General features: G+C 39.4%; 1 protein-coding gene across 1 annotated transcript; it reads left to right on the forward strand.

Annotated features, from left to right (window-relative positions):
• The first annotated feature begins 9,956 nt into the window (after positions 1–9,956).
• Positions 9,957–17,734, forward strand: atp1b4 (ATPase Na+/K+ transporting subunit beta 4). Its single transcript, XM_047354516.1, has 9 exons — positions 9,957–10,492; positions 10,647–10,703; positions 11,206–11,422; positions 13,712–13,840; positions 13,958–14,062; positions 14,413–14,612; positions 15,272–15,328; positions 16,639–16,731; positions 16,818–17,734. Exons 2-9 carry the CDS (start codon positions 10,650–10,652, stop codon positions 16,977–16,979), a joined length of 1,017 nt encoding a protein of 338 aa, XP_047210472.1. The 5' UTR covers positions 9,957–10,492; positions 10,647–10,649; the 3' UTR covers positions 16,980–17,734.
• The last annotated feature ends 3,717 nt before the right edge of the window (positions 17,735–21,451 follow it).

Genomic DNA, 21,451 nt, shown 5'->3' on the forward strand with positions numbered 1-21,451 from the left:
TCCCAATTGTTCGGACTGACTGACCTTCATTTCTTAAAGTAATGATGGCCACTCGTTTTTCTTTACTTAGCTGCTTTTTTCTTGCCATAATACATATTCTAACAGGCTATTCAGTAGGACTATCACCTGTGTACTGTATCCACCTCCTGCACAGCACAACTGATGGTCCCAACCCCATTTATAAGGCTTGAAATCCCACTTATTAAACCTGACAGGGCACACCTGTGAAGTGAAAACCATGTCAGGTGACTACCTCTTGAAGCTCATCAACAGAATGCCAAGAGTGTGCGGAGCAGTAATCAAAAGGTGGCTACTTTGAAGAACCTAGAATATAAGACATATTTTCAGTTGTTTCACACTTTTTTGTTCAGTATATAATTCCACATGTGTTAATTCATTGTTTTGATGCCTTCAGTGTGAAGCTACAATATTCATAGTCATGAAAATAAAGATAACTCTTTGAATGAGAAGGTGTGTCCAAACATTTGGTCTGTACTGTATTTTGTTGACCCTTTATTCCTCCTGTAAACCCTGTAGTCTGCAGGAATGGTATCCCTTTCTTGCACAATAAACGTTTGTAACTGGTTTGCAAGCCCTGTATTTTCACTAGTTTATCCCCCTGGCATAATGTTTTGTGCCTTGTTCTGTTTCTGCTGTATATTATCAAATAAGTTCAAATAAATAAATAATGAATTAATTCCCAGTTGAACCCCCTCCAGTGAAGAGGGTAATAACTGTATGATTTGCTAATAGTTTTTGTCAGTGACCATGACATACTACTGTTAGCAGCTGAGGCCAAAAACTATTTATTTTTCAACAGTTATACATATAAACACTCTTTAACAGAGGTTTGGCCTCTGTGAATTATTTAATAATATATAAACATAAGTGCAAATAAAACTGTTTATTGCTGCAGCTATGACAGCTTTTTACGGTGGAGAATAGGGTTGGTTGTTACACGGTTAGTTTTTTTATTTTATTTGAATTGTCATATTGGTTTTTCCCCAGTTGTTCCATTTTAATGTGCTATGGTAGCTTTAAATGTCAGTTAAAATTGGGTGAGCCTACACTCCTCAGTATAAATCTTTCCAAAAGACAGGGTCTTCTTGTGACAACCAAACACACTGGGGTTGTTTGTTCCAATGCTATTTCAAAAAGGAAAATGAAAAAAGGAAAACTCAGAAAGAAATTGCTTTAATGCAAAATCTTATTTAAAAAGGTTTAATTTCAGATTTGAGTTGATAAAACCTCATGTATATATATGGAATAACCTTGGAAATGCCATGTACTAACAGAGCATATACTTCAAAACAATCAGTATAACAAACAGTATGATGTTGGGGCCATCCATTTTGGTTGCACATTTTGACACACGCAGCTCAACAGACGTCGCAGCTCTGACATCACCAAGAGTGTAAAACCCAAAGGAGATGAAGTTTTGGGGCCATTTCCAGCCTGTCTCACAGGACAGCGTAACGGAGGCGCATATCTGGATAGACAAAAGCTCGCAGACGAACTTTTGCTCCACAAGGCCTTTCCCGGAAGAGCTTGAAAGCTGAAAATCTGTCTGATACGAGAAGATCAGAGGATTTATTTGCCGATCGCAGACCACGCCACACTTGGCACAGGTGAAACCCACAGAGGTTCTATGTCCAAGGAGATGAGTTTCCCTCCTTGTTGATTCAGTCGACTAAATGGTTCGTCATCTTTTCCCCTCCTGGACGGATGAGAAGTTACTGTTTTTTTTTTTCTCCTTAATTCGATCACGGACACGTGATCTCCCTCCTCTCCTTTTCTTCAGACCTGATCCATCCTCAACCGGTGGAGAGCAGAAATTAACTTCAAAGTAATGTCGTTCTTTTCATAGTAAACCGGATAGGTGCATTTAGAGGTCTGGGCAGGATGAGGCAGTTAAGGTGATGTAGGATCACCAGTAGTTAATCTAAGGTATTAACCTGTTGCATGCAATACTGATTGAAGTGTTTTATGCTGAGCTGTGTTTTGATTTGGTGCGCAAGCGCTGCTGAATTGTGCGTGGTTAATGTTTGTTAGTTAGAAGTTGGACTTTTAAAGGTTTTTCATTCAAGGCAACTGCGCTCTGGGCCTCACCCAACCACTCTTTGTTCCAGTTTTATTGTTGGAGATTTTCCACTGAGTTCCCACCTCACAGTTTTATGACCCTTTGTCAAGATTTTGAGTGATCAGCTGGTTGTGGCTAAAGGGGCGTGGCCCCACTGTTTTATCAACTGATTGCTGCGATCGAGACATCAACACAACAGGAGGATTTCTCTTTCTATTTAACCCAAATTACACATTTTGTCCATAAAACTACTGGTTTGATCTTCATAGACACTAAATGCGCATATATATTTTTCTTTTATTATCAAATTAGGTAGTCATTTTTATTTCCTTTGTGTAGAACGGTGCTTGTTAGTTAGGTGAAGGTTTTTGGACCAGAATAATGGTATATCAGGAATATTTGGGTTCAATAAATCTTCATATATATATATAATTAAGAGAAGTGTTTGTGTTTTTTTCGTGCAAGAGTGATTTATCTGTCAAAACAAGGTCGAAGTTCCCCCACCTTCGGTGAAGTGGTTGAATAAACAGTGACAGTTGGTGGTTTTGGTTAATAATTTGTAATTATTAAAGAGCTTTGAGCCCATAATCACAACACCAGAGGATATCTCTGATTTCTATTCGTAAGTAATGATTTTTGGTTAAGAAATTAATTTTTTTCAAATTATGATTTTAAATTATAATTCTTGATGAATATTAATTAATCAATAATCATAATCCTTACATAAATGGCGTCCCTGGGTGGGCCTTAAAATGACAGATACCACTGTTGCACGAAGTAACACATTTGTAATATCCTGAAAGCTCTGTTGTGAGATTTGGTAAAATTTTGCTAGAGGATGTATCTTGACTAATATTGGCTCAATTCTACTGCAGAGATGTAATAATATACTCCTAATAGTAATAATAGTTTTTTCTAAGGTGCTTTTGTGGACGCAAGGTGGACATTTTGTGTAGTTTATGGTGAAATTCAAAGTAAATTGCCAGCTTGTCAAAGCAACTCCTGCTGGCTTAGAGCTGTAGCGCAGTCAGCTTGTTGCCAGAGCAACCAAAATTCCTGGCACAGTAGGAGGCATCCTACTATCTGCCGTTGGTGTAACTACAGCTGTAACCAAGGCCCTGTCCCAATACCCACACTACACCCCTCTATGAAGTGTGTACTTTGTACAAGTGCATGTAGGAGTTGAAGTGCGCAGGTTACAAGCGTGCAAAATTGGAAAATTGGTACAGTAGGGATTACGTCATCGACTTGCACCTCTGCACCGTAACTGCAACAACAAAAAGGGCGGGAACCAACGCTGTTTTCACAATCTTGCTGCTAAAAAAACTATTTAAAACTGAGACAAGCAATTGTTTTGAGGAGAATAAAATGCAGGAAGCGAAGGAGGCTTATACACCAGACTCTCGCGCGCCTGTGTTTGTTTGAAAGGTAACTTCAGTGTTATGGCCTACTGACTGCCCAGACTCACCCTGAACCCACTGGTATCTTACAATGTTGAGCCTGGAAAACCAGTAAAAAAAATATATTTGTCGGCTTGCTGTCTAAAGTTTACGCAGTTCTTATTATTCTGATTTGATGGCTGGTTACGTTGACGGTTGTGATTGGTTTTTGCTCAGAACGTCATCTGCAGCAGTGAATTGTGGGTAATATACTTCGGCGAAGTCTGCTTAGATGCGGGCTTCGCCGAAGGGCGGATGTGGGGCACAAAGGGGGCGGGGCTAAGGACGACTCTGGAGAATTGGGACACACTACGCACTCGAACCCATCAACGGGAACGTGCAATTCAGGGACACAAGGGTGGAAGTGCAGGTATTGGGACAGGGCCTAACACTCTCCCAGTCAGGGAGGAAGCAACACTACGGTCTGATGGCCATTGAGTGAATTGCAGTTGCAACAGGATTTTCTCTGCTGCAGACAGGCGTTTAGTGCCACCTTGTGGTCACTAGTGAGAATTACAGTTGCTGCCACAGAATTTAACTTATTTGATTAGTCTTATTAACACAGGCAGATGATCCCATCACCGATGATCAAAGGACATAGCTTTAGCTAAAATCAAGTTATTGATCAATCATTGCCACTTCTGCTCTGAAATGTATGCATTTTTGCTGGGTTTTCTTGTGTGTGTGAAGCTGAGTACGTCCGATCTGCATGGGTTCAAATCCAGAATTATGTGAAGCAGAAGTGAGCGACTAGTTTTGGGTGTTGAGCTAGAGAGATGAGTCCTAACTGCACTCCGTTCTAATCTGGATCTTTTTCTTTCCCTCATTCGGTTATCTAATTTGACAGCTAACTTGATTAACCCATTCAAGGTCTTAGGCTCGTCGACTAATGCTAACTCATCCTTTAATGGTTAATTTAAGGACTGGAAGAAAGCGGCTCTAAGAGCGCAGTCATTCCATCCAGAAGCTGCAGCCAGGTGCGAAAATCTATGGAGAACTCAGCTACTGACTGGTCTCTCTGTTTAATAGACCATAAACTTCGAGCATTGGCGGTTAAGTCTTTCTCACTGGAGAAAACCTGTCGAAACTCCTCCTCAAACTTGGAAAATGTGCTACCAAAGTCCAAACAGTTTGAAAAAACGGGCCTCTTAAGGCTTTTCCAGAGAGTAACCCTAGTACAAAAGAAATATTAACAGAATCATGGGGAAAGGATTGTGGGGAGTGATTGAAAACTAGAGTGCATTGGAGAAGGAAACCCTTACAATCTTCTTTCTCACCAGAGAATTTTTCAGGATTCGGGGAAGTGACCACACGTGAGTGCGGTAGTCGTTGAGAAACCGGAGAGGCTGAAGCACCCTCTACTGCCAGGGCGGAGAAATTACTCAAGGTGTGCTGATACAAGGAGGCTAGTTGTTCGATCTGCTGATTGGTCTGTTTCTGCTGTTCAAAAAGAGAACGGAGGGAAGAATCATGAGTTATGATTTGGTGTTGTTGTTCAGATAGAGTTCTCCTGAATGCTTCTGCTGGGTCAGGTTGGCCAGAGTGTTCTGTCATAATGTTTTTAACGGAGTTGACCCACATGCAGAAAGCAATTCAGGAGACAGAGTTTTACGGTGAAGTGTTTATTTACAGCGCAGTGTAGTTAACAGGGAAACTGGAACCGGGATACCAACTGTAAAAATAAACAGGATGGTAAGCAGGGAAAACTCAGTGTCAAAACTAATTAACAATAATTCTACCTTACTGGGTTGATGGAATGATCCGCCAGAGGGTGGAGAGCAGAGAGACCAAATGGTTGTTTACCCGTGAGACAGATGATGGTGGATAATGGTGTGCCAGGATGATAAGTTGGACCAGGGGTTTCAGATGTAGGTGCAGTGGAAGGAGGAGGGTGGACAGGGTTCTTGAATGGAGATCCAAGGAGCGAAGAATTCAGGTGCTGCCAACCTTTGTGGTCCAATGAGGTAACGAGAGGCTTGAGTCTTTGTTCATGGAGCTGGATCACTTCTTTCCAGAAGTGGTTAATCCAGGCAGAGTTCCACGTGGAAGGCAAGGTCAGGCTCAGGTAATCCTGCAAGGTAACAGATTCAGGTTACTAAAAGTTCAAGGCAAGGACAAGACAAGGTAATGTGGCTTGAGCTGTACCACTAGGGGGAACACTCTGGCAGTGAGTTCTTCTTCTTCTTCTGTGTTATTTTTTGGCAGTTGGCAAATAACGTTATGATGTGCATTACCGCCACCGACTGGTATGGAGTGTGGTTCTTCATGGTTTTAAATCTTATTTACCATTACAACAATCAAATTCTATTTATTAATTTAGGGCTTTTGAAAAATCTAATTATAATTTGAATATGTTTGCTACCTAAACTTTGCAAAGTATCTCTTAAAATTAAATTTTCTTTAATACCTACAAATTCTCTCCTTAAAATTGTTCTTTCTTGTTCATATTTCTGACACTTCAATATTACATGTTCTATTGTTTCCTCCTCTCCACAATGATCACATTTTCCTTTATTATGTTTCTTTATCTTGAACAATGTAGAATTAAGTCCTGTATGTCCTATTCTTAATCTTGTAATTAATCTTTCCTCTTTTCTACTCCTTCTTCCTGTTCTTACTTCTCCTACTATCATGTTGATTCTGTAAAACCATCTTCCTTTCTTTTCTTCATCCCACCTTTTTTGCCACTCTTTCCTGGTTCTCTGTTTAATTATATTTCTTGTCTCTGACCTACTAATATTAATTATAAAGCTAATGTTGTTTTGTATTGCCTTCTTTGCTATCCTGTCCGCCTTCTCATTCCCTCTAACTCCTACATGTGCTGGTACCCATAAAAACACTATTATTAATCCCATCCTTTGTGTTCTAAATAAAGTATGTTTTATTTCCAACAAAATGTCTGGTCTACCCTCTGAATGATTATGTTTTAAACTTAATAATGCTGAACTTGAGTCTGAACAAATGATTATTTTTAATGGTTTTATATCCTCCACCCACTGCACTGCTAACAATATTGCTAATAATTCTCCTGAATATACTGATAATCCATCTGTAATTCTTTTTCCTACTTTTATTTTAAATTCTGGTATTACAAATGCTACTCCTATTTTTTCATCTGTTTTTGATGTGTCTGTGTAAATCTGAACATAATGATAGTAATTGTTTATATATTCTTGTATTATACTTGAATCTAAACTACATTTCGCATCCTTTTTCTTTTCCATCAATGCCATATCCACCACTGCTTCTGGTAATAGCCACGGTGGCACTACTGGCAAAGGCAACATTGAACTTATTTCTTTTTCATATATTTGAAATTCTTCTGCTATGTTACTGATAATCCAACCAAAACTCTTAACTTGTTTTTTTTCTTTTTCCCAGCATGGTTTTAAAATATCATGTGTGGGATGATCCAGATTATTGCTTTGTAAGTTTATCCAGTAATTTATTGCTAACTGTTTCCTTTTTAGATCTAATGGCATCTCTCCCCTGGCAGTGAGTTGCTGGCAACCTCCTCCTTATATACTCCTCAACAGGTAATCAAGGGAATAGAGAACACCTGTCACCTCTCCTCCAGGTTCCACGCCATCTAGGGGCTAAGCACACTAAAAACACCAATAAACAATAAAATAATAAACAGTGACAGTTGGTGGTTTTGGTTAATAATTTGTAATTATTAAAGAGCTTTGAGCCCATAATCACAACACCAGAGGATATCTCTGATTTCGTTTCGTAAGTAATGATTTTTGGTTAAGAAATACATTTTTTTCCAAATTATGATTTAAAATTATAATTCTTGATGAATATTAATTAATCAATAATCATAATCCTTACAAAGAGCAACAATACAGCAGAACAGAGATAGGGCCAAAACTATATTATCTCCTATGTCTTTCAGGTGGCTGTTTGAGAAAAGTTCCACATACACCAAAATTTTATGTTCATCTGAAGATGGCTGTTTGTATGTAGATTTGTATAGAAACTTTATGTATGGAAACTGTATTGCAAACTACCTTGGATGTATCCTGCAGGTAGCAATGAGCAAATTTCCTCTCTAGCAACCTCTGATGGACTAATATTATTACAATGTCTTGCCAGTATTCTGTAATAAACACTCAGCCTACTATAATTTAGATATTATTATTCAGCGCCATCACATGTGAAGATCAAACACCAAAGAGAATGACAGCCATCGCAATCTGGGATTGTTTTTTGTTAGCAGTAAAGCTGGCAAGCTCATGCTGTAGCCTAGCATAGAAATAAACTATCTTATATCTAGCTCCCTCTTTTGCAGTAGTAATACGTTTAATTAAAAGTTATTGGGTAGAAGCTTTAGAAGAGGAACAAAGAATAACTGAAAGGTTACATTTTGATGTCAAAACACCACAAGTCCTCTCGCCTCGATGTCAAGTGCCAAACTACAGGTACCATGTAACTAATCTAGAACCACCATTTTGGAAATTTCACCATCAACATGTTTTAACAGAGTCATCTAGGGAGGAGGTTTCAACTAATGACCAACTTGTGCCCTGACATAAGGGGATGTTCCAGTTAATTTCACCTAGACTGTCACCAGAAGGTTGAATTACGACCTGGAAAGTCAGACGCTGCATTCATTTTGTACCCAGAAGTCAGCTTTTCTGTTGTTCCTGTCGAAACTCCTCCCTCACCAAAATCACCAAGAATTCCAACTATCCACATCGGGGGTCTCCAAACAGCCCAGAGTTCAATGTGCATTATGGCTGCCATGCATATAAAAGTTAATACAACAGTTTGAACATCATTAAATTAGGTGGGCACACAATACTGTACAACCTCTATTTGTGATTATGTTCCTCGAGTGAACGCAAAAAATGGGATAAAAACAGTGTTATTGACTTGTATTGTAAAAAGTGGTTAGCACCACAACAATTAGCAACTTGGAACCGGAACAGACTCTATTTGACATTATTTCCAGAAAGGGAACTCGTACGCAACAAGAGTTCCCAGCTCACAGTTCAAATTCAATAAGGCTGCTGTGCATAGAAAATATTAAAGTTACAAGAAAAAACTTTTAATTTCTGATGCTCTCTACTGAGAAATCAAATTTTCTGAGTTCTAAGTCAGAGAAAAAACTAAAACACCCCTGAAAACATAATTCCAACTGGCTGAGGAGCCCTGAGTTTATTATAAAAAAACATTTTTTGTCTTTTACGTCTGTTGCATAGCCTTTTTATTCTGTGTTAATAGTTTGAAATTTACATTCCCCCTAACATGTCTTCAGTTCAAAAATTTAGGACTATATAGATCTTTTTGTGTTATAGTGTTTATTCAAAAATAGCTGAATTGCCACTGTTTTTAATTTGTTCTTCTTTAATAGTCTGCTGAAACTTGAAGCCCAATTCAGCTTGAACATTTTCGGTTTTAAATTATGTCATAAGATCTCGAAATACATATTCTGATGTTTAGGGTGCAGCACGACATCCTCCAGACTTCTATTAGCAGGCTTATTTGCTTCCCTCCATGACGTCACTGTGCGTACGCGGTAGTCCTGAGCTTTTCAGGCTCAAAATTGTTATCTTCGACCAAACTCAACTAAAATGTAGATATATGTTTAACTTTATTTTATATGTTGTTGTTCATTTATATTTATTTTGTTCTGAAAAATATGTGGGACAACACCTCTAAAGTGTGCCGGGGAAACAGCGCCCTCTACAGTAACAGATTACGACTGTTGCAGAATAAGAAAAACGAAAAGAGAAAAAAGAAAAGAAAAGAAAGAAAAGAAAAGGCAAATTTTTCGTTTCTCTGTGGTGGTGATTTGATTTGTTTTATTGTTAATATAAAAAGAAAATCAAGCCGATATATACATTTTACTAATCTGTATTATACTGCCATAAAAAAGTAATTGGGTTGTATTTATACTTTACATGTAAAACAAAAGCAAGAAAAAGTTTTATGATGTTACTTTATTTGTTTTATGATGAGAAAATCCAATTAACCAAAGATGCACACACCTAAAACCAATTTTTCCTGACATTAAAGGCAGTATTAGCATTCTAACTGCTTGGAGCCGTTGCATAAGAGAATATAAAGACAAATGTTTGGCTTCCAAACAAACAAACAAAAAAAGAAAACAGCTAAATGTTACATGCAAATGTCTTCGTGTTGACAAATCCTTTAAATTTACCATAAAAAAATACTTGTACATGATCACGTTTGCACGTTTTTGCCGCGCAAATCTCAAACAAGGGATTTTTCCATGACGCAATTACTCTTTTCATGTAAAGGGGGTACAGAAAAAAGAGCTTCAGTCCCCCTCTCCCACTTTGACAGGGGGGTAACAGAGATTTACGTGACCGGAATCCAGATAGAATCGGGATTGAGGACTACATGAATTTCCAACTGGAATTTATGGGAAACAGCTGCGGTTTTCCTTAAGCTCCATGAGATGCATTTATTGTAGGAAAAGTGCGTCGGCAATCAGTGGTTGGCGTTTTATTCTAAATTATGAATGTGAACCACATTAGATTAGGTAAAATAAATAGGAAGAAACAAATTAAGTTAGTTGCACAGGTGCTTTTACGCGCCTAATTTGACGCAGCCAGCCAGTGGATGCCTTTATCTTGCCTTGGAATGAGCTGTAAATATTGTATCCAGGTTTTATTCGACTCCTTGTCCAGCTTTTAGACAATGGCGGTTAGGGTGCGTGTACAGAATGCAGCGCTGTGATTCAGTACCGCTGCCAAATCCACTCTAGGACCCAAAAAAAGCTCTCTGCATCCCACCCCCGGGCTTTCTCTGTCTAGCGTTCATTCACTATGATGCGCGCCTAGTTGGAGGAGGCTCTCCGTACCCGGTTCCCCCTCTGCATGCCCCAAACTTTCTAATGAAACCCCCCACACACTTTTTGACGAATATTATTACTTTGTAGCGGGTCAAGAAGGCGTTCCGACTAATTTATCAGCATTTATTAGTGAGAAGAAAACTCCAGGTAGGTTCTCTCTTACTTCAATAAGTTACATGTGTGGATAAGTGTAAAAATATTTTAGATACATTTAGTTGATTATCTTCGGAGATTTTCTTTTGCAAAAAGGAAATGAAATAAACTTATTGTGAGTAAATGAATGCTGTTTGTGTTTGTATAGATCATGGACCCCAGTGCCACAGAAGGGGTAGCTGAGGAGAAGCTTACTAAAACTCCTGTAAGTACTGAGGTGAAATAAGAACATTATTTCAGATCTACGTTTGACTGACAGAAAAGCTATAATTCAATCAACGAAGCAATGAGGATTCTTTTGCATGGCACTCTGAAGTGTCCTGTGGTTTTTCTCTGGGATCTGTGTGTCCTGGCCTGTGGACGCTGAGAGTCAGTGAGTAACATCTGGATGTAAGATTGACCCTCCAGCTTTGCTGTCTGCAGCTGCTGCTCCAAGCAGGAGGGTCCCGCTCAGCGGAGGTCAGCTCTCCCAACGAGTGCCACAAGGTCACCAGAGAGTTTATAATTTGCAGAACAGGGGACAGGCCCATCAGTGTGATGTCCATTAACATGCAGAGCACTGTCTTGCAGTTTACATTATCGGTCATACTCGGATCAGGAGGCATGCCAGTTTTTTCTTGCTGCAAAAGAAAATAGGTTGACTGCAGAATCCGGCAGTTTGGAACATGTGTGGTGAGGGTATTTTCTCTTCTTCTTCTTTCCACCAGCCGCCCAAGGTGATACTCAAACATGGCGTGGAGCTGGAGGAAGAACAGGAGGAGCTGGCTGAGCATCAGCCCCTGGAGCAGGAGGACCTGAACTTCGAAAGATGGAAGCGCAGGCCGGTTCCCAAGAGGACGCTCCACCAGAAGATAGCTGACCTTAAGAAGTACCTGTGGAATGCAGAAACCAAGGAATTCATGGGTCGCTCTGGCAAGAGCTGGAGTGAGTTGATGAGCAATAACAGGTTCTGTGTTCTGTTGCAAAAGTTATTTCAGTTTTATGAACCCAGGATGTTAACGGTCTTATAGATCAGTAATTCTACACAAACTCAAGAGGTAGCATGGGGTCTGAATGTTTTTACAAGACGCATCAAGGATAATTTGAGGGTGAGAAATGTTCCTCCAGTCCAGTGTGTGTGTGTCCTCATGCTTGATGTTTACATAGGTGCATGGACAATTCAGAGAGTCCCGACAAAAACAGACTGCCTGGGGACATGTCCCCAGCGGGAGAACACTGTTCATGGCCTCGCATTGGCCAGGAATCACATTCCTGTAAATCTTACCATGCACTCCACAGTCTTGTTCCCAAAGCCTTGGCGACCTCGCTGCTCAACTGAACATGCACAGGGCCCTTTGGCTGCAGTAAAACACGTAGACATGCTTATGTGTTATGTTTCTTTAGAGATGCACCAATCCGGCTTTCCCCGGCCAATTCCGATTTCTGCTTTTCTTTGATTCCAATTTTGACCAATTCCAATTTTTGTTTTAGGGATTAAGGAGCACATAAAAGTGAATGAAATTTTTTACAGGTTTTGTGAAAGAGTAAGCATTTTAAACCGAACATAAAATGAAAGAATTATAAGAATATCGCAATTGTTGCATCAGTGTATGTTTCCCAAATCTTTATCTCATTTAAGCTAAAAAAAAAGTGCATCAAAGTGTACCTTACTGGTTGTTGCATTCGTAGACTGAAAATAAATGGAAAATCATGAATTGGAAAAAACCTTTTTAAATGTTCCTGTATTTGATCTCTCAAATATAGACCAGGGCCCATCAAGAGAAAATGAACTGATTCTGATAACAGGGAAAGAAGTCGTTGCAGGTTTTTTGTTAGAGGTACTAGTTTTAAAACCAACAGAAAATGAGGGAATTGGAACAGTACCATTTATGCATGGGAGCATACGTTTGTAATGTTTTCAGGTTATTTTATTACATTCAGAAAAAGTGCATCATATTTCATACTGTTGACTGATGTATTGACTGAAAATAGTGGGAGTTCTCAGTTTTGATGCTTTTAATCACAAAGAAAAAGAAATTAGGATTTTTCCGTATTGTACTTGCTTGTTTAGGATGAGAGCAGATCAAGGGAAAATTCCGACTTTAAATAATAAAAAGATTTTTCTAAGGACTATAATAATAGTGAAAGAGGTTACTGTTATAGAAGTTATGAATCCATTTATGTACCAAACATGTTTCCAGAACCTTCATCTGATGTTTTTAAATCCAAAAAACTGCATTAAAATAAAAACTGCTGGTTGATTTTTCATATTTTAAAAAAAATTGGCCTTTGTCGATTACTGGCCATATGATTGGTGTATCTCCATTTCTTTTCCTCATTAAAGATCCATAACAAATTGAGAGCTTTAATGCAGACTGAGCTTGTTAAGTCAAAGATGATGAAGCAGCTGCTTGTTGCCATGTGAGCAGGAGCGTCCCCTTCCCCAGCACCGCTGTAGACAAATGCATTTAAAGAAAGTCTGCGTTTCATGAAAAAACTGAACGGCTGCACCTTCAGGCAGGGATGAAGCTGAATGAAGCTACATAAGCTACATAACCAGTGTGTGCACACTTGTGGAGAAGTGGGGCCCATGTGTCCGCTGAAGAAAAGGCCCTGAGTTGAAGTCTGCTCTGCGTGTCCTGTGAGGCAAGTGTGTAAGAGGGGACACAATACCAGAATGGGGTGATTGGGGCTCCCTGGAGCTGGCTGGGCCTCTATGCTGCAAAAAAAAAAAAAAAAACCTTCACTACGATGGCAACCGGAGGTTCACTGTGTTCCTGAGTGAAAGAACAAGCTGGGAGCATTCTCACTGAGCTCAAACAGAAAGGCTTTTGTGGCTGTTGGGACACCAGGCTTGCCACTGCTAGTCCCCTGTAAAATTGCATGCACAGCAAAAGCCATTTAATTTAGGACACATTAAATGACATTAGTTATAAACCTGAGTGCTAATTCAGAATTGCAGAAAAATGCAGGTCCTCAGGATGTCTTTGTTATGGACTTATTGTATTTGCTTTAGAGATTATTTGCAGGTCTAGACATGACGAGGGGGAACAGTCCCCCCCCATGTCTTCATAAACAAATTAGAGACAGTACTAACAATAGACAGGAACTGGACTCCAGACAACACAAACACACAAAAAGGTTCATTATTTCCCTTCGCTCACATCAGACATAATCTCTTCAGAAACGTGTTGCATCTCTTGCGTAACAACAGATTTTCCCCTATCTGTCTAGGCCTCATCCTGCTGTTCTACGCTGCACTGTACATATTTCTGGCAGCCATGTTTGGTGGCTGTTTGTTTTGCCTCATGTGGTCCATCAGTCCCTACCATCCCACCTTCAATGACAGAGTAATGCCACCAGGTAAATAAGCCCCCAGACTCAGAGGTCACCTTCCACCCTCCTCTCCCCTCTCTCTGCTTGCACATCGCTCTTCATCCTACTCTGCACAGTTGACTGTCTCTGGGTCTCCACTGGCAGGTTTGACGATGGCCCCACACCTAGAAGGCCACGACATCGCTTTCAATGCATCGGACCGCAAATCCTGGAAGAAGTACGCCCGGTCTATGGATGAATATCTAAGACGTGAGTCAGTCTGGATGTGATGACATTAAACTTTGAGGTTGTTGAGTTTGCTGAAAATGAAAGAGACTTCAGAGAGTCTTAATCCTCATCTTCTTCTACCTTTGTCTCATTTTTTAACATTCGTTTCCTGCAGAGCATGCTGGGAAGGGAAGCCTCTTTGTGGGCCGAGGGTAGCCATTCAGTACAGTTTTTTTTTTCACACCCAGCTTTTGTTAGGCTCCTTTTGCCAGAGGCCTTAGCCTGGCAGGGTCTAGTTGTTGCAAAGGTTTATTTATGCCTCACACCCTTCCCTTCCCTTCCCCTCCCTCTCTCATTTTCCCCCTCGGATTGCCTCTGCTCTCCACTTCCAGCGTATAATGACGGTGCTCAGGAGAGGAAGAATATTCGTTGCACACAAGACTCATACTTCATGCAGGACGACCTGGAGGAGAGTGCAGAGCGGAAATCGTGTCAGTTCAAGCGGTCCTGGTTGGGGGAGTGTTCAGGGCTGCAGGACCCCCACTATGGCTATTCTCAGGGAAGGCCATGCGTCCTGCTCCGAATGAACCGGGTAAGTCAGTCAAAGGGTCAGTCACTGCTGGCTGAGCAAAATAAGTAGAAGAGGGGAAGATGAAAGAGCAAACAATGAGTGTGTAATTGCTTATTAGTGACACCTAGTGGCCAATCAAAGAACAACATGGAAACTCCTATTTGGATCGGTTTGTCTTGTTTGACAATTCACCATTTGGGAGGAATTAAAGCTCCAAACCTAGCCGTCTCATCAGGCATCAGTGTCTGATCTCACAAATGCATTTCTGGATGAATGGTCAATTCCCATAAACAAATTCATAGACATTATGCAAACCCATCCCAGAACAGTTTAGGCTGCTATCTTATCATAATAAACCAAATTGATTAAGAATGTCATTAAATTCATATTGTGTGTATTTCTGCAAGCTTTGCGTGAGTTTCATTTAGATGTAAAAATAATTTGTCTTGGGGTTCATTTCGAAAGTAAAGCTTCTAAACAGAAAACACATTTAAGCAGTGCTTGGTATAAAAATAGGATTTATAGACTTAAGCATTATTTGTAGACTTTCTATAGCAAAGCAATTAGGAATAATATTACGTGTTAAGTTTGAAGACTTGACAAAGACAATATTTGTCATAAAACATTGTAAATTTTGCTTTTTTGTGTTCTAAAATGTATTTTAATTCATTGTTTCATAGATTCTTGGTTACCTACCTGGCCAGGGTAAACCAATAAATGTCTCTTGTGGTGTTAAGGTATGAAAAACATCAAATCATTTAATTACATTGTATTAAACAAAGTGCCTTACAAAAGTATTCCACACCCTGAACATTTTCATATTTTGCCTTGCCACAACCAGTTTTTTAATGTACTTTTACTGTGACTTTAGGTGGCAGAACATCATGAAGAAGAACATTATTGTACATTGTAGGAAAAATGAGACAGGTCAGGAATAAAGTTGGAGATTAGTTTAAAACAGAATTATAGTATGCTATTAAGCCTTGAACATCTCATGAAGCAATCTATAATCTAGGATTAGAAAATAGAAAGGGTGTGGCCCATCTGCACACCTAGCAACATATGACTGTTCACCTAAAATTAAGGCATAGGCAAAGACACCATTATTCAGGAAAGCAGTCAAGAGGCCCATGGTAACTCTAGAAGAGTTGCAGAGATCCACCGCTCAGGTTGGGGCAATTATTTGACAGCATAACTGTTAGTCTTGCACTCCACAGATCTGACCCTCATAGAAGAGTGGCATTTAGAAAGCTATTGTTGAAAGGAATCCTATTTAAAATTGGTCACAAGCTAGGTAGGGGACACAGCAAACAAGCTGAAGAAGATGCTCCGGCCAGGTGAGACCAGAATTTAACTTTTTGGCCAACATACAAAATGCAAAATACTTTCACTACACATCACGCTGACCATACCATCCCCACGGTCAGACATGGTGGTGGCTGCATCATACTGAGGGGATGTTTTAGCAGGGGATAGAGAAGCTGTTCAGAATTTATGAGAATATGGCTGGAGCAAAATACAACAGAAAACCTGATGGAGGCTGGGACAAGGTTCACCATCTAGCAGGACAAAGACTTTAAACATGTAGCCAGAGCTACAATAGAAAGGTTTAGATCAAAGCAATCCAACTGAGAATCAGTGGCAAGACTTGAAAATTACAGTTCAAAGACTGCCTGCATCTAACCCGATTCAACTTAAAATACTTGTGCAAAGACCAAGGAAGAAAATAAGATCTAGAAATGTGCAGAACTGGTAGCCATACTCCAAAAGATTTGAAGCTATAATTGCAATAAAAGTTGATACTACAAGGTAATAAATCTGTTAGAGGGATATAAATGCACGCTGCATTTTTAAGCAAATAATACAATCATGTATTAATTTCCTTCAACTTCTCTGTGATGTTGGTATATACATAAATTCTCAGTTAAAAAGATAAAAGGTTCTGGTTGTACTGTGAAAATATGTGAAAATGTTCCCGGGTTATGAATTATTTTGAACGCACTTTAAATCAGAACAAGACAAGAAAATAATAAATTTTCTCTCCTAGAAAGGACCTCCAGAAGCCTTAGGAGAAATGCAGTTTTTTCCTAAAAGCATTTTTGACATGAAATACTACCCTTACTACGGGAAGCTCAGACATGTAAGTGATGATTTTTGAACCACAGCCTAGGCAGAGGTGTAGTCAAACCTGAACGATCTGAGTCATTTGTGTCTGTTGTGTCTCAGGTGAACTACTCCTCGCCGGTGGTGGCTGTTCGTTTCACAGGAGTGCAGCAGGACGCCCACATCCACGTGCAATGCAAACTGAACGGAAAGGGAATCATTAACGATTCACCCACCGACCGCTACCTGGGCAGCGTGACCTTCACCCTGGAGGTTGGAGCGTAAAGGCAAAGACATTGCTGCCGACGGGATGCTCCCATGATGGAGGCAGGAAAACATGTACAAGACAAGAAATATTTTAAACTTTTATTTTTTCTTGAATTATTTCCCTCTCCTCACCAGTCTCTATAATACCCATGTCTTCTGCTGTGAAACAAATAAGGAACTAGATTTATACATTTTTATTTGCATCTGTTGTTTCTTGAACCTTAAGCAGGGTGTTGGCACCCACAAGAAACAGTGCTGAGCACCGGAAAGCTGCAAAGCGGGAATTACAATTCAGCTCCTCACATTTTAGAATGATTAGCAAAATTAATTAAAACTAAATTAAACTCTGCCCAATTAGTTAGCATTTCTGGCTATGCAAATCCAATTCTGACTTAAAGCATTAATAGGAAATTAGAAATGTCGGCAGGTTAGATGATGGTTGTTCTTGCACATTTTTTAATGGTGATAAGGTACTAATTTTGTTTTGAATTATATTGTTCAATTAAGTTGTAAGAATTCAAAGAACTATCATGCAAGCGCTGAAAATAAGACTTGTGCTGTACTTATACAGAAGAAATGACATAATAAATGCAAATACATGATTACTATATTTTTGTTGAATAGAGGAGTATTTTAAATTTATGATGTATGTTTCTTTTTTTTGCAAAAGTAAAACACTATACCAGACTGATCAATAAAGACAAATATTATGCTAAGTAATAATTCTTTACAGGTCTGTGCTGTTTCAAAATAAAATAAGTACTATGAATTCACCTTTTTATCTTTTTTAATTCTTTGTCAAATAATTACAGTATTTATGAACGTCTTTTAATCTGTTCTTTGGACCTTTTACTACTTTTTCACAAATGTTTTCTGTCAGCATGATGTCAAATGAGCTTAAAATAAATAGAAGTGAAGAAAGGAAGAAATGTCAGGACAAAAAAACCTATCTACAGTGGATTAAAGTCATGTTTTTAGAAGACACAAAATAAACTTGTTTGCTGGACATGACAGGCAGATCAAACTCAGTGGATCATTTTCTGTGATACAAGTTTTCAGTGGAATCCCCTTTTTGGAGCTAAAAGTCTATATTCTCAATTAAATTCTTAATTTGATTATTATATAATGGTCCATTAAATAATGTATTTAGTCAGAAACAATCGTATACTCTTGAGTTCTTGCTTTCAAAAACCCATAAACCAAATATCAGCTGATTTGATGTATTGGAACATGCTGTAAGCCCTATAAAATTTAACTTCTGTATTTTTTTAAACTGTAACTCCCTTAATTTCTTACATGATTATATGATCCTACTTCAAGGCAGTCAGGAGTGGGATATTCAAATATGGACTCAATTAAATGAGTTATGAAAGAAATACTAATTAATTAGGCACAGTAACATAAGGCATACAATGTTAAGAGATAAGTATTTGCTCCCTTACGGATTTCTTCTGTAGTCTTCTTAAATTTCTTAGATCATGAATGAACTTCCTGTATGAGGCATACTGTAACCTTGAAAAGTGGCTCCGAGTTTATCTGTTCTTTCTTTCTAGGTGAAATGACTAAAGGAGCTACATCCATTAACATTTACTTCTCCTTCCCATAGAAAGTACTCCTGGATCAGTGTTTCTTTGTTCTTTTTGCGTCTCTGCTCTGTTCTCTCAAACCCCCAGTCAGTCGTGGCAGATGGCCGCTCACACTGAGCCTGGTTCTGCTGGAGGTTTCTTCCTGTTAAAAGGGAGTTTTTCCTCTCCACTGTCGCTACATGCATGCTCAGTATGAGGGATTGCTGCAAAGTCAACGCCAGTGACTGTCCACTGTCTCTACATGCTCATCCAGGAGGAGTGAATACTGCAAGTCACTGGCTGGATGCAATCTGCTGGGTTTCCTTAGACAGAAAAACTTGTTATCCAATTTGAATAAATAACTAACTCTGACTGCACTGTTCAATGATTAGGATTAATTGGAATGTATGTACCTGACTGTTGTGAAGTGCCTTGAGACAACATGTGTTGTGATTTGGCGCTATATAAATAAAACTGAATTGAATTACCTGAGGAAATGCAAAATGCAGTTTTCAAATTCATTCACCGATTGAAAAAAAAAGCTATCCAACCCATCCTGGCCCTATGTGAAAGAGTAATTACCCCCTAACCCTTTTAACTGGTTGCACCAACCTGGCAACAGCTGCCTTCATGGATTTGTGATAACTGGCATAGTTTCAATTACTACAAGAGTTCTGGGAACATGAACAGCCTATTTAAAGTCATGCCACACAATCTCAAACTGATCGAACTCTGTACTTTGAGTAGGCCACTTGAAACCTTCATTCTGACAAATTTCTTGGGCCCATTAAATTGGTTAAGGCCAGGCTAGGCAACTCCAGTCCTCCACAGCCGGCGTCCTGCAGGTTTTTGATGTATCCTCGGACCCAACACACCTAAATCAAATGTATGGCTCACTACCAGGCCAGTGAAGAACTTGACTATATAGTGTGGAGGTAATTCAGGTATTTTATTCAGGTGTGTTGTATCAAAGACAGTTCTAAAACTTGGAAGACATTAGCTATCGAGGAATGGAGTTGCCCATCCCTGGCTAAGGCCATGAATTGTTAACCGGATATTCTTCTTCAGGATTTTCTGCTTGACAGCAGACTTCTTGGCTCCATCAGAAATGGCAGGTTGTTCAGGCCATCATGCTGCCACTACCATGTTTGACACTCAGTATGATGCTTTTCTGAAATGTTCCGTTTGTTTTACACCTGATATAACAAGACTGACTCTCTCCAAGAAGTTCCACCTTTGTCTCAGATTTTCCCAGAGGTCTTGGGAATTTTCAAGACATTCTTTTTAAGTGTGAGATATCTTTGTGTTCTTTTTGGCTGCCATTTTTGCCCAGTCTCTTTCTTACCTCTGACCTTTGAACTTAACTGAAGCAATTTAGACCTGCAGTAATTTGGATGTTGTTCTGTGTTCTTTTGTGACCTCCTGGACTCTTTTTAGAAGACCAGACACACCTGGACAGGTTCAACATGGCTTCATATTTTCGCCATTTAACGGGTCTGTGATTCTCTGGAGTCAGAAAGTCGTAGATATAATTTTGTGACCCATTTTAGACAGAAACAGACTGCTTCTCATCCGTTCTTTAATTTCTTTAGATCAGGTCATGATGCGTTGTTTTTTGACATCTTTTAGCCTACTTCATGTTGTGATACAGGTTCAATTTAAGTGATTTCTTAATTCTACGGGGCTGCCAGTAATCAGGCCTGGGTATGGCTACTGAAATTGAACCAAAAATGTGATTAATTACAGTTAATAGTTTACCAAGTTGCTTTGTATAGATTTTCCCCTAATAAATGACATGACTTAAAATTAGCTTTTTGTTTTTCTCAGGTTACCTTTGTTAAATAAAAATGTTTGCTGCTCTGAAACCCTGAAGGTTGATAAAAAAAAAAAGCGAGATCTGTAAAGAGGTATATACTGTTTCACAGCACTGTACATCTGGCTCCAGAATATTATGGTCTGGTTGAAAAGCTGAGGTTTACTCAATGCTTTGATGGATTGAAACATACAGGATCCCAACCACATTTACAAGGCTTCAGACAAAACCAAGATAACATATCAGATTGCATTTGTGCCCGTCGTTATAGCTGGAATGAGTCACAACCCGTTGACGCAGGTTTTAAAACAACCAAGCTGATCAAAATCCAAAACACAGTTTGAGCCTCCCCATGAGTTTAGAGTTTGAGTTCAACATCTTTGACTTTAATTCAGTCACAAGACTTCTCCACTAAAATACTCCCAATAAATGCACAGAAGGACAAAGATACAAAACAAGAACCAAACTTTATTATTGAATTTGTTCCCCACTTGTGTTAAAACAAGCCCATCGGGTCACATTCACCTTCATCAGATGGAGACAAGCTTGTGGTGAGCAACGCTGAGGTGCACGACAGAAAGGCACGGAAACTGTAGGGGGTGGGGTTAAAACGCTCAGAGCCGGGGAAACCCGAAGTTGGGGAAGGATTTGGGTCTGTGCTTGTTTTGGTATATGGATGCTCCCTTCAGAAACCAGCGATGAAGAAAAAAACAGGGTTATTTAACTTTTAAAATATTAAATATTGACAGGTAAACAGAAATAGGCCGATGACACAAAGCTAGCTGCGCGTTCATGGCAGGCTTCGCTGTGGAGGGAGGGCTGTAGCACAGCAGAGAGCAAGGGGGAGGGACCCATAAGGTGTGCTTGTTCAGGTTTTCAGGCTAAGTCCACGGTTTTCTCAGAACTTCCTACTGCAGCTTTAAGAAAACGCAGAAGTTGTTGTCCCACATATTCTTTCACCACAAAACAAAAACTTTAGATAAATTTGGAAAAGCATTTCAAAAGAAATTGTTGTACCTTTAAATTGCTGTACAAATCCCTTACCCAGACCATATATGGTGTAACAGGGTAAAGTCTACTTATTGCTAGCACAAATTGAGGTGTGGAAGGTC

The sequence above is a fragment of the Girardinichthys multiradiatus genome, chromosome 23, assembly GCF_021462225.1.
Source record: "Girardinichthys multiradiatus isolate DD_20200921_A chromosome 23, DD_fGirMul_XY1, whole genome shotgun sequence".
Classification (NCBI taxonomy): domain Eukaryota; kingdom Metazoa; phylum Chordata; class Actinopteri; order Cyprinodontiformes; family Goodeidae; genus Girardinichthys; species Girardinichthys multiradiatus.